This window comes from Podarcis raffonei, chromosome Z (assembly GCF_027172205.1).
Source record: "Podarcis raffonei isolate rPodRaf1 chromosome Z, rPodRaf1.pri, whole genome shotgun sequence".
Classification (NCBI taxonomy): Eukaryota; Metazoa; Chordata; class Lepidosauria; order Squamata; family Lacertidae; genus Podarcis; species Podarcis raffonei.
The window spans coordinates 19,830,008-19,843,755 of NC_070621.1; the positions used below are offsets into that span (position 1 = coordinate 19,830,008).

At 44.1% G+C, this 13,748-nt stretch overlaps 1 protein-coding gene across 1 annotated transcript; it reads left to right on the plus strand.

Moving 5' to 3' along the window:
• Window positions 1-791: 791 nt before the first annotated feature.
• Window positions 792-2,847, plus strand: LOC128406641 (transforming growth factor beta activator LRRC32-like; the record flags this gene model as incomplete). Its single annotated transcript, XM_053374182.1, has 1 exon — window positions 792-2,847. A coding segment is annotated over one exon (1,929 nt), but the record flags the coding sequence as incomplete, so codon positions are not given.
• Between the last annotated feature and the right edge of the window lie 10,901 nt (window positions 2,848-13,748).

Genomic DNA, 13,748 nt, shown 5'->3' on the forward strand with positions numbered 1-13,748 from the left:
GCAGGAAGGGGGTAAGCCCCCTAGATTCCAGACAGTTTTGTTAATGGGATTTGCAAGTGAAAAGACAATTGGAAAGTTTTCCCCATCCTCCTACTACAGAGAAATATTTGAGGTCCCTTTGGGAGAGTCCAAATAGCTTCAAGGATTGCTCTCCTGTACTATTACAGACATGTGGTTTATATACTTATGTATGTGTGTTTACCTTGTGCATTTATGAACATTTATTCCATATTCGAGACCTTAGAATTCTTATAAAAATGGCTGCTAGCCCTGATGGCTATGCTCTGCTTCTACAATCAGAGCATCAGTGCTTCTGAACATCAGTTGCTGGAAACCAGAGGAAGGGAGAAGACTGAAATGTTGCTTTTTATGTGTTATTATATTTGTTATTGTATGGTTTTGCTAAGTTATTATGAAAATGCTCTTTGCACTGTTTGATTTTGAAGCACTTTCCTATTAGTTTTGTTATAAGTCACTTTGAGTTTGATTTTTTGGGGGGTGGAAAAGGGGCATAAAAATGAAATGAATGAATGAATGAATGAATGAATGAGAGAGCTCTTGTGCTTGGGTTCTGCTTACTGGTTTGCCTTTGGGACATCTGATTGGTCCTTGTAACTACAGGATGGTGCACTAGTTGGACCGTTGGCCTGATTCAGAAGACTCTTCTGATGCTCTTCTAGAACTTCCAGGTCCAGAGGTATTTGACCACTGTGAAAACAGGATGCTGGACTAGATGGATCACTGGCCTGATCTAGCAGGGCTATTCTTATGTTCTCATGTTTGTCTGACTTCCTTCTTCTTACTCCTCTCTCCAGACCCGGATTTCTGTCTCTTGCAGAGGCAGAGGCTTGACCACGTTTCCGCAAGGACTCAGCTATGAAATCAAGCAGATTGACCTCTCCCACAACGCCATCTCAAACCTGACAGACCATGACACATCTGCTTTGGAGCAGCTGGAGCAGCTGGACCTGTCATACAACCACCTGCGCTCACTGTCCGGGGGAGCCCTGGGGCACCTCGCCCGCCTTCGCTCCCTGATTCTAGCCGGGAACCAACTCCACCGAGACCATTTCTCCAATGGAGACGCCTTCCTGTCACTGGTGAGCCTGGCAGCCCTTGATGTCTCAGCCAACAGCTTAGACAACCAGATGGTGGCCTCATACATCCACCACCTCCCAGCTCTGGAGTGGCTAGACCTGTCGGAGAACCACTTGACCTGTCTGGCAAACGGCATCTTCCAGGGGGTGCCCAGGCTGAGGGAACTGCACTTGAGGCGCAACTCCCTTGTTGAGATCGAGGAAGGGGCCTTGTCCCAGCTCAGGGCCCTGGAGGTCCTCGACTTGTCCATGAATTCCCTCCACTGCATCACAGGCTTTGGCCTAGCCCAGCTGCGAGTCCTGAACCTTAGCTACAATGCACTGGAGTCCTTTGACGGGGCAGGAGAAGAGGCCTCCTGCCACCTCCATGTCTTGGACCTGAGCCACAACCGGCTGAATGCCCTCCCGCTGCTCCCCAGGAGGAACCGGCTTTGGTACCTCAACCTCTCCCACAATGCCATCACCACAGGGGCTAACAAGAGCCAGAACGTCACGCCTCAGAATGTCTCTCAGAGCTTTGCAAAACTGATGGACCTGAATCTCAGCAGCAACCGCCTGGGATCATTCCCAGTTGCGCTTCTTCGTGGTTTGGCTTCCCTTCGGACTCTAAGCCTGGCGAGGAATTGCCTCAGTGACATTGCCGTGGAGCTGCCCACGAATCACAGTTCACCAGGTCCCATTGCCGACAGGGCATGGCAAAAACAAACCTCACTGTCTGTACGGATGCTGGACCTCCAAGGGAACTCCATCAGCCACTTGCCGCCACATTTTTTCGACCTGCTTCCTGACCTGGAGGTGATGGACCTTGGCCTCAACCGCATCCAGCTCTGTCGAGCAAGGAACTCCTCCAAGGGAGAGTGCCTCCATGCCAAAACAGAGGACTGTACTGCCTTCCACTGCCTTCCACAGCTCAGGCACCTCAGCTTACGCGGGAACAACCTCGGGCTGGTGCATGGATGCCTGTTCCACCGAACGCCCTTGGCCTCCCTGGATCTGTCAGAGAACCAGGGCCTGGTCCTGCCCAGTTATGCTTTGGAGGGTCTGGAAGCATCTTTGCAGGAGCTCTCTTTGAGAGGGAACCGAATGAAGACCGCCAGCCTGAATTTCCCTTGCCTGGTGTCCCTGAGCATCCTGGACATGTCAGGGAATGACCTGAGTGCCATCCCTCCCAGCTTGCTTTGCTCCCCGCTGGAGAAGCTGGACATCCAAGGAAACCAGCTGGAGAGCATAGAAGAAGCCGCAGCAAAGCAGCTAAGAAGGAGCCTCCGGGCTTTGTCTGTGGCTGGAAACCCCTTCAGCTGCTGCGAGCGAAAGTGGCTGCAAATCCTGGGCACCTCCGTGCTGGACTTGGGTGAGACGCTGTGTTATTACCGCAATGGGGAGGAAAGCTTCACAACTCAAATCAGTGGTGAACAGGCTGGGCAGCTTTGCCCTCGCAATGCGTACAAGGTCTATCTGGCTGTAACTGCATTTTTGGTATGCACTGTGGGCCTCCTCTGCGCCAGTGTGCGCTGGTTCCTGAAAAGGGCTAAGACCTGCATGCTACTCTGCCTGGGCTCCCTAAGAAACAAAGTGGAGCCTGCTCCATCTCCAAGCAAGGAAGCCGACTCTACAATTTTATAATCTTTAAATATTCATCCTGCCCTTGTAAATGGCCTGTAGGATTTCTGCCTCTGCTTTCCCCTCTGGAGTGAGCAGTTGCTGTTTATTACACAACCAACTTTACATCTTTGCAAGCATCAAAATTATTCTTATTAAATTAAAAATTAAAATTAAATTAAAAATACTTCATGCTTCTGAAAACATTTACAGAATATCAAATATGCTCATGGCCATAATTTCAAAGTAGCCAAGGATGGTACATTTCAGCCATAAAATACCTGGGTAAGATGTAATGAGCTGTGAGGTAGAGAAGGTTTCTGGTAAGAGGGGATAAAAGAAAAGGAGGGAAAAGGCAAATCTGAATTGAGGCAGGTAAGTGTGAAGTGATGCACACTGGGACAATCTCCTCCCTCTCCTTATTTGCAACTCCTGCATTACAGGAGACTGGACTAAAAATGCCTCTTGTGGGCTCCTTACATCTCTTTATGCATTATCCATCAGCAATAGCCTTCTGCAAACATCCCTGAGTTTGCAGTTCTGTTGTTGGCATGGTGAGAGTGGGGGATCCCAAACCTTTCCTCTACTCCCGCAACTCCAGGGAAAGGCTGCTGGCTGCCTCTATTTATAGCACTGTTTATGTAGCTTCTAGATAGGAGCTAGAGAGGAAGTTGTAGTGCAGGTTCTCAGAGGGTGTTTCCTGCATAGCAAAGAGAAGCAGAATCCTGGGTGCTCCAATGAAGAAGGGGGAAAGGGAACAATGCTCAGGGAAGTCCAATGGAGCCCTGTTTAGAAAGGACTTCAAGGCGGAGGGAGGGGGTGGTCCTTCCTAGCTTTGGCATCCCATCTTTGCCCACCACTGGACCCAACGTAGCAGCAGCAGCAGAGAGGAAGGAGGCCAGGTGGCCACCCAGTCAGACCTTGGCCCAAGTCATGCCACCACCCCGTTTTATTCTGTTTTGAGGCAAGTAAAGAAATGTACACTTACTCCCTGGGAGGAGCTAACTGTAGGAAGATCCAAGGCAGGTAAAATAAAGCACTTCTTAGCAAATCTATGGAAATATTTCCCACAGGAGGTAGTAAGAGCCACCAACTTGGACGGCTTTAAAACAGGATTGGACACATTCATGGAGGAAGAGACAGTTATTGATGGCTACTAGCCATGATGGCTATGTTCTGCCTCCACAGTTCAAGGTATTCATGCTTCTGAATACCAGTTTCTGGAAACTGCGGGTGGTGTGTGTGTGCTCTTGCTCTCAGGGCTTGCTTGTGGGTTTCCCATTTCAGCATCTAGTTGGCCACTGTGAGGAAAGGATGCTGGACTCAGTAGGCCAGTGGCTTGATCCATCAGGCTCTTCTTACACTCCTAAGGAACATCCATGTTCAGGGGCAGTCTGTCTAGCTTCCTAGTCTCTTTGGGGCATTTGGTCCCTGTGAGAACAGGATGCTGGATTCGGATGGGCCATTGGCAGAAGGCTATTGCTGAGCAAGGCTCTTCTCATGATCTTTAGGCCTTTGGCATCCCTCAGCCCACCCAGATTGAGCAGACCATTGTTTCCTCTCTGAGGAAACTGGTAGCCCTTGGGCAACAAAACTGTGGGTGGCCCAATGGGATGGTGTGGGCCAGTCCCGACCCCCTCCCGACCTCAGGAACATACAATGGGCCCCCAGGCTCTCATCTAAACGCTCCAAGCTCCCTGGGGTCCTTGAGGGCCAGTCACTGCCTCTCAGCATAATCTTATCTCACAGGGTTGTTGCTATTGAGGGGATTTATCACATGCATATCTCACCTTTTCTTTCAAGCTCAAGCTGGATTACATGCTGTGAGGAAGGTTAGGTTGAGATGCATTGACAGACCCCCACAGTCTCCCAGTGAGTTTCTTGGCTGAGCAAGGACTTGAACTCCACACAACAACCCTGTATAGTAGATTAGGCAGTCAGTGACTGATCCCAAAGGTCACCTGGTGAGCTTTATGGCTGAGTGGGGATTCGAACCCTGGTCTCTTCAAGGTCATAGTCCAACACTCTTTAACCGTTACACCACCCTGGCTCTCAGTGAGGAGGGAGAGAACAAAGGATTCTTGGGAGGAAAATGCTGGGATACAAATGCAATCAACAGAGGTGCCATCCTAGAGTGCAGGTAGCCACTGGTGGAAGATCTGTCTGCCTGGCCAAAGTCCAAAGATGTTCTTCTAGAGCTGAAGGTTGTGGTGGGGGGGGAAGCTGCACCCCTTCTGAGTTGAATTACTTTTTATTATCTTTTAGGTGTTTTTATTTTTCTGTATTTTAACTGTGCCATTTTCTCTTGAGTCCCAGTCTGGGAAAAAGGCAAGATATAAATAAATGTAATAATAATTGTAATTGGCAGCTGAAGCAACAACAGCAGATATGCATATGTTCCAATGTCTAAGACAGTATTCTCCTGCTAATTATGCTTCTAAATACATATTCTACATTTGACCCCCTTTAGAACAGCTTTACTTTGAAATGTTTGCTTTTTTTTGGTTAATTTTGCTGTGTTAAATGTGCATTCTATACTTGACCTTTGTGTGTTATGTCCTACAGTGGTACCTCGGGTTAAGTACTTAATTCGTTCCGGAGGTCCGTTCTTAACCTGAAGCACCACTTTAGCTAATGGGCCCTCCTGCTGCCGCCGCTCCGCTAGAGCACTTTTTCTGTTCTCATCCTGAAGCAAAGTTCTTAACCTGAGGTACTATTTCTGGGTTAGCGGAGTCTGTAACCTGAAGCGTCTGTAACTCGAGGTACCACTGTATTTTGAAACCTTTAACCTAAGATTATATTTTCCTCTTAGTTTTGAATGTATATTTTATCTTTTTCTGTGATGTTTTATTTTGGAATATTTTATTGGATGTTTGAATGTAGCTTGCAAACCACCAAGAGATTATTTTGCTTAAAATCATAAAGCAGTCTAGGAAATAAATAAAAATAATGCAGGGATGGTTTTTGTTGCGATTTCTGCATTGCAGACTAAGTGTTCCTTGGGGCTTCGTTCCAAATCCACAGTTCTATGATTCTAATGAATCCAATGGCTCTACAAACCTGATGAGCTGACTGAAAAGTTTTACGTTGAAAAATGCTTCTTCCGCCACGCATTTAAGGATAAAATTATTTGTAGGAGTTGTCATGAAGGGTCTGGTGCTTCCTGAAACTCATTTCATGAAGAGGAATAGAATAAAATGGTGTGAGGATGGACTGAAGAGACTCAGAAAGCCTGTGAGGAAAATTCCGTCGCCACAGACAACAAATTTGCAAATTGTACCATAGATTAAGAGTCTTACACCAAGGTGGTGCATGGAAGGGACACAGGTTTATGTCATGCTTGGAAAGGAGGATATCTACACTGCAGCTCAGGGGGTGGGCTCCAAACCAATGGATTCAAAACTGCTTTTATTTTTTTTTTTTTTTTTTTATAAATTTTTTTATTGCTTTTTTCCAGAATCTAAATCCATCATCAATAACACAACAAAAGCGGTTTTACAGAAAGAAAAAGAAATTAAACAAGAAAAAATTCATTTTTCGAAGTCTTTTTTTTTTTTTTTCATCATCCACTGGACTTCCCCATCTCCTCCATCCCTGCATTCTTTATAATAAATATAAACAGCAAATTAATACCTTGTTTCCTGTGTTTTTGTATTTTCATCTAATTATTCACTCTGAAATTAAAACTTTTCTCAATCATTAACTTTGTTTCTATCAACTCCGAATTTCAATACTGAAGCATATTTACCTCAAACCTTAGCAAATTTTTAACATTCATATATCTTATAATGTTTTTGTAAATAGTCCTTAAATTTTTTCCAATCCTCTTCCGCAGCCTCTTCTCCCAGGTCTCGGATTCTGCCAGTCATTTCGGCTAGTTGCATATAGTCCATCAGTTGTGTGTGCCATTCTTCCAGTGTGGGTAGCTCCTGTGCCTTCCAGTATTTAGCTATGAGAATTCTTGCTGCAGTCGTTGCATATAGAAAGAAGGTTCTGTCTTTCTTAGGTATCCTCTGGCCCACAATGCCCAAGAGGAAGGCCTCTGGTTTCTTCTGGAAGGTATACTTAAATACCTTTTTCAACTCGTTATAAATCATTTCCCAGAAGGCCTTCACCCTCGGGCATGTCCACCAGAGGTGGTAAAAAGTTCCTTCAGCCTCCTTACATTTCCAACATTTATTATCAGACAAATGGTATATCTTTGCAAGTTTGACTGGGGTCATGTACCACCTGTACATCATTTTCATAATATTTTCCTTTAAGGCACTACATGCCGTAAATTTCATACCGGTGGTCCATAACCTTTCCCAGTCCTCAAACATAATGTTGTATCCAATATCTTGTGCCCATTTTATCATGGCTGATTTGACTGTCTCATCTTGAGTATTCCATTTAAGCAGCAAGTTGTACATTCTTGAAAGCACTTTCGTCTTAGGTTCAAGTAATTCTAGTTCTAATTTTGATTTTTCCACCTGGAAACCAATTTTTTTATCTTTTTTAAAGATCTCTAAAATTTGGGCATAGTGAAACCAGTCTCGCACCTTCCCTTTCAATTTTTCAAAGCTCTGCAACCTCCAAGTGTCACCCACTCTTTCTATTATTTCACAGTATTTTGCCCAGCCACCCCCCATATTAAGTATTTTTGTGGCTTTAGCCTCCATCGGTGATAACCACCTCGGAGTCTTGTTTTCAAATAAGTCCTTGTATTTAGTCCAGACAGAAAACAGAGATTTCCTTACAATATGGTTTTTAAACAACTTATGAGACTTTACCTTGTCGTACCACAAATATGCATGCCACCCAAAAGCATTGTTGAACCCTTCCAGATCTAGGACATCAGTGTTTTCTAGCAAAAACCAATCTTTCAGCCAGCAGAGGGATGCAGCTTCATAATACAACCTTAAGTCCGGCAGGGCAAAACCCCCTCTTTCCTTTGCATCTGTTAATATTTTAAATTTTATTCGGGGCTTTTTGCCCTGCCAGACAAACTTCATAATGTCCCTCTGCCACTTTCCAAAACATTCCACTCTGTCCACGATCTGTAGGGTCTGGAACAGAAACAGCATTTTTGGCAATACATTCATCTTTACTGCTACAATTCTTCCCAACAAGGAAAGTTTCAATCTTGACCAGATTTCTAGATCCTTTTTAATTTCAGACCAACATTTTTCATAATTATCTTTAAACAGATTCAAATTTTTCCCAGTCAAGTTGACCCCCAGGTATTTCACTTTATTAACAACGTTTAGTTCTGTTTCCTTCTGAAACCCATCTATTTCTAAAGGTGTCAAGTTTTTTGCCAAAACCTTAGTTTTTTGTTTGTTTAACTTGAATCCCGCCACCCGACCAAACTCAGAAATTAATTCCAATACTCTTTTTGTGCTGGACACCGGCTCCTGTAATGTCAAAACCAAGTCATCTGCAAAGGCCTTCAGTTTATATTGTTTTCCTCCGACCTGTATTCCTTCCACCTGCTGATCCTTCCTGATCAAATTTAGCAAAACCTCAAGGACAGAAATAAATAGCAAGGGTGATAGGGGGCACCCCTGTCGTGTTCCTTTTTCAATTTTAAACTCTTCTGTCACCACATTGTTTACTATCAATTTAGCCTTTTGTTCTGAATATATTGCATCTATGCCATTTTGGAACGCCCTTCCCACTCCCATCCCTTCCAAATTCTTCTTCATAAATTTCCAAGATATATTGTCAAAGGCCTTCTCCGCGTCTATAAATATCAAAACTGCTTTTGTATTCAAATTTGTCTGTAGAAGTTCCAGAACGTCAACAATGTTCCTAGTATTATCTGACAAATGCCTGCCAGGGAGAAAGCCTGCTTGGTCTTTATGAATAACTCCATTTAAGACTTTTTTCAATCTATTTGCCAAAATGTCAGCAAAAATCTTGTAATCCACGTTTAGGAGTGAGATGGGACGGTAGTTCTTAAGTTGAGTCTTTTCAGATTCCAATTTTGGTATCAAAGTGATGAATGCCTCTTTCCACGATTCTGGTGCCCCCTTCCCTTCCATAATTTGATTACATACCTCCATCAATGGCTGAGTCAGGTATTCCTTCAATATCTTATAGTATTTGGAGGTAAGTCCATCTGGGCCCGGGGATTTGCCTAGTTGCATGTTCTGAATGGCATTTTCGATTTCCTGTTGGGTTATTTTATAATTCAGGTCAGTTTGTTTGTCTTGTGTTAGTTTTTGTAGGCCATAGCTTTTTAAAAATTTATTTATTTCAGTCTCCACTTGGGGTCCTTGGGAAAACAATTTTTTAAAATATCTCTGGAAACACTTTCTAATTTCCTCTGGTTTCTGAATACATTCTCCTTCAACCTCTAGATTGGTAACAAAGTTCAGTTTTTGTCTCTTTTTCAGCTGCCATGATAGCAGCTTCCCACATTTATTTGCCGATTCAAATGATCTTTGTTTCATCTGTTTGATTTTCCATTCAACTTCTTGATTTGTCAGTTTTGCATATTGTGCTTGATGGAATTTTATTTCTCTCAAAACTTCTTTTGATTTTGGATTTAGTCTCAACTTTTTCTCCCCGTCTTTTATCCTTTCCAAGATCTTGTCCTTTTTACCGTTCCAGAGTTTTTTCTTAATAGAATTCTGCTGTATCAGAAACCCTCTCATAACAGCTTTGCTTGCGTCCCAGATTGTTTTTTTTTCCACCGAAGTGTTCAAATTTAGTTCAAAGTAGTCTTTCATCGTCTTTTGGGCCTTCTTCACTATCTCCTGGTCTCTAAACAATGCATCATTCATTCTCCATCTGAAGGATCCAGCTGGTGTAAGTCTCAAGTCCATTTTCAAGGGGTTATGGTCGGAGCAAGTTTTAGGGCAGATCTCTACTTTTTTGGTCTTGGGTGCCAGTCCTCTAGATATCCAGATTTGGTCGATTCTTGTCCAGGATAGGTGGGCCTCAGAAAAGAATGTTCCCTCTCTACCTAGGGGGTTCTTTGTCCTCCAGATATCAATCAAGTCCATATTGTCTGTGAGTTCAAAAAAAGTCTTTGGTAGTCTGCCATCTTTAGTCACATTTTGATTTTGTGACTTATCCATGTGTGTGGAGACAACCCCATTCATATCTCCCATCAGAATGATGTTATTATAGTCCATATGGTCCAGCATTGTCTCATGCAGCTTCCCATAAAATTCAGATTTCCCCTCATTTGGTGCATAAATTCCAATTATCAAAAATTTTTCTCCTTGTGATTGTATTTCGATCGCCAAAATTCTTCCTTGTTCATCTTTGAACACAAATTTTGGTGCTAGGCTCTCCTTTGCATATATCACGACTCCCCTTTTCTTTTCTTTAGCTGATGAAATAAATTCTTGGCCTAGTCGCTTGTTTATTAGCACTCTTCTGTGGAGCCTAGTCACATGGGTTTCCTGGAGACAAATGACGTCTAGTTGTTCTTTCCTCAAAATGTGAAAAATCCTTTTCCTTTTTTCAGGGGAATTTGCCCCATGGATATTCCAACTAAAAAGCTGCAGAGACATCCTGGATCAGCTTGTTAGCCGATGGGGTTGTCTCCCTTCTCGTCTATGTCTGGAGGTGGATCTTTTGTACCAGGCGTGGGGGGTGGCCAGGTACCTGCTGTCCCTTTTCGAAGGTCCTCCCCGTGATCGTTTAGGAATTTTTCTTGCTCTTCTGCTGTTCTGATTCTCACCTTCTTCCCTTTCAAATTAAAAGATAATCCTTGGGGGAATTCCCACCTGTAAGGGATTGTGTTGTTTCTTAATAATCTTGCCAGATCCTTGTATGTAGTTCTTAAATCCAACAATTGTTTTGGTATGTCTCTGAAGATTTCTGCTGTCTTTCCCTGTATCACCAATGGGTTTTTAAAATGTAGGCCAAGTATGTTGTCTTTTTCTTGCTTGTATCTCAATATGATCAAGCAATCCCTTGGTTTATCTTTCTTGGCCACTCTTCCCAATCTAAAAGCGGTGACGATTTTGAAGTCTTTCTCTTCTGCCAAACCCCAGAACTTGGATATTTCTGCAGTCAAAAAGCCAGCCAAATCTTCCTTTTCTAGTTCTGGAATATTTCTAATCCTAAGATTACTTTCCCGGTTTTTCAGCTCCGCCATAGACAGATAGGCCTGTTGTTCAGTGACCTGTCTACTCAGTGGTCTTACTTCCCCTCTTAATTCCTCAATCCTTTTTTTGTTTTGGTCTGCTTTCGTGTTTGCGTCCTCAGCTAATTTTCGGTTCTCTGATATAGTCTTTTCAAAATTTCCTATCGCCTGTGTGTTTTGAGCAACTTGGTCTGTCAACTTATTAATCGTTGCTGTAACCTGGTCAAATTTAGCCACTTCCGGAGGCGGCGCGAAACAGCAATGGCGGTCCTCTTCAGTTGTTGAAGAGGGGCTCCGCGGAAAAGGGTCGTGCGCTGCGGCACAGCGACGACCCGTTTAGGAAAACCACGGGTAGAGTGAGCCCGTGGCCGTGGGATTCGGCGGGCACCAGGAGCGACCTCGGATACGCAGAAGGGACCCCGTAAGGGGCTCCGGAACGTGGAGGGGGTAGCGGTGCTGTGAATCCATCGCTCTTTCCGCGGAAGCGAAGCCGCGCGGCTGCTGCTGATGAGCGCTGACCTTTCTTCTTTGAACATTTGATTGGAAACAACAAACTCGTGAGTAAGAAATTTGAGGCTTTATTTGGACATCAAATTGGTGAATTTCGGCTGAAAGCGGGAGACGCTAAAAAGGAAGTCAGTCTTCCGTCCCTGTTTAAAGTACTGAGCAAAGTTTTTTTAAAGCGGAAGCGTTGAAAGGAGTTTAAAAGAAGTTGGAACTTACCCTGCAAGTTTGGATTTGATTGTGAGACTGTGCTATACCTCTCTATATTTTGTGGATTATAAAGTTATAAGCCCCAGCTCACGGGCTGCCTGGATACAAAGTAACATCAGACTGTGGCAACTGTGTATAGAGACATAAAGTTACATTGGGCTACTTTGCAGTTACAAAAAAGGAACTGTTGTTCACACCTTCGCAAAGAACCTTTATCATCTGCAGTTTAAAGTGAATTTAGAGGGTTTCCCCCCCTTATTTTGGATTTTACCATATTTGGGAATTAAATGGTGGAAACTTTTGGGGAGCTCCCCCTGCTGGATTGTGGAAATATAAACCTCTGAGAACTGCTGGTTGTTTTGGAAATCTTTTTGCCTGGATGATTGCTTTTCCCATGGGATTTACAATTTGACCTTGAAACCTAGACAGTTGTGGAATGAGTGTGGCAGGAAAAACAAGGGCTGCCAAGAAAGCAAAACAAACTGAACTATTGCAATCAACTTTGCCTGTGCAGCCACGTAGATCATCTGTTCCAATTGTGACAGGTCTGCAAGAAGGACAATTTAAACAGCCAGTTTTGGAGGATATGGCTGCAGGAGGATTAGACCCTATTTCAAAACTGCTTTTAAAGATAGGTCAGATAGCCATCTGTCAGGGCTTCTTCAGATGTGGTTCCTGCATTGCAGAGTGTTAGACTGAATCTTGGGGACTGGCCCTTTCTACTACGGGATCAGTGAAGGCAAGTCAGCATGGATCCCACTGGTCTGCCATCTGTTTCAAGGTTTTAGGATTATAGAAGAGTAAACTCCATACAAGTGATGGGCAGATTCTCTAGCTGGGATTCCTGCATCGCAGTAGGGTTAGACTAAATGAATTTGGGGGGTTACATCCAACCCTACAATTCTGATCTTTGACTCACTGGAGGTTTGTCAGCAGATGACGGATGGCCACCTGTCAATGATTATTGAACTGTGGTTCTTGCCTTGCCGGGAGTTCAAACATCTAAAGGGCTGTCACATGGAAGATAAACCAATGGCTTCAAGTGACAACAAAGGAGACAAAACCTTAGGATGAACTTTCTGATGGTAAGCGCTGCTTGACCGTGGAACGGACTCCATCGAAAGAAGGTGAACTCTCCTTCATTGGAGGTTTTTAAACTGAGATTGGATGGTCACCTGTTGCTTCCACTGCTACAATCTAGTGGTTTCTGCATTGTGGTGGGCTGGATGAGATACCTTCCAACTCTACGTTTCTATGATTTCCCCACACTCTGAAGGCCTGACCATTCCAAACACAGCATCCAAAATCAGGTTGGAAAAAGTTTTATTTGCAATGGAAAATATCGACAATTCATGTAAACTTACATCCCTGTCTATGTACATTATGTATATTCTATATACAGACCATACAGTGGAGAACATGCCCGCCTGGCCATTTCCCCTGTGCCCGTGGACCCTTCTGGCCACCCTAAGCTGCATTGGGGAGCTGAACCACCACTCTACCAGCATGGTCAAAACCCGAGGAATTTGCAGGGGAGGAACAATTTTTCATTAATCTATGGAATTCCCTCCCGCAGGAGGCAGTGATGGCCAACAACTTGGATGGCATTTACAAGAGGACTGGACAAATTTGTAGAGCAGGAGGGGGCTATCAACGGCTACTAACAACTGTGGTTATGTTCCACCTCCACATCTGGAGGCAGCAGTGTTTCTTAATGTCACTTGCTGGGATGGTGGAGGTCCTTCTGAGTGGGCGACAACTTTTGAGTACCAGAGTTAGAACTAAAAATATTTCCCCACAAATTGGGTAAAAGGTAAGCATCAAACCCATGTGCAGTGTCCTCGAGCACCAATTTTTTTCTGGGATCCTTACCAATTGCAGCCTGTTCAATATCTGACTACATCTGAACATGAAAAAGGTGTTCAGCAACCTCCTATTGAAGTACTGGCTTCTCTGTTTGTTTCCCCAGCTTAGGGTTGGTGATGCTGACACAAGTCTGCCTGCTTAGCCTGCAAAGGTCTGCATTCCCTCTTAAACTCAACTCAGGGGGGGCAGTGAACTGACTTAGGGACAAGTTACTGAGCACAGGGCACCTGAATATTCCACGACAATTGGCACAGATGGGCCATGGATCACATGGCTCTATATCCAGGAGTCTCATTTTAAGATCCAACGTTTGCTTGTCAAAGAGAACAGAGTGATATGATCCCACCCCAGCCTCAGTTTTTCCTAGTGAATGCTAGGGGATCTCC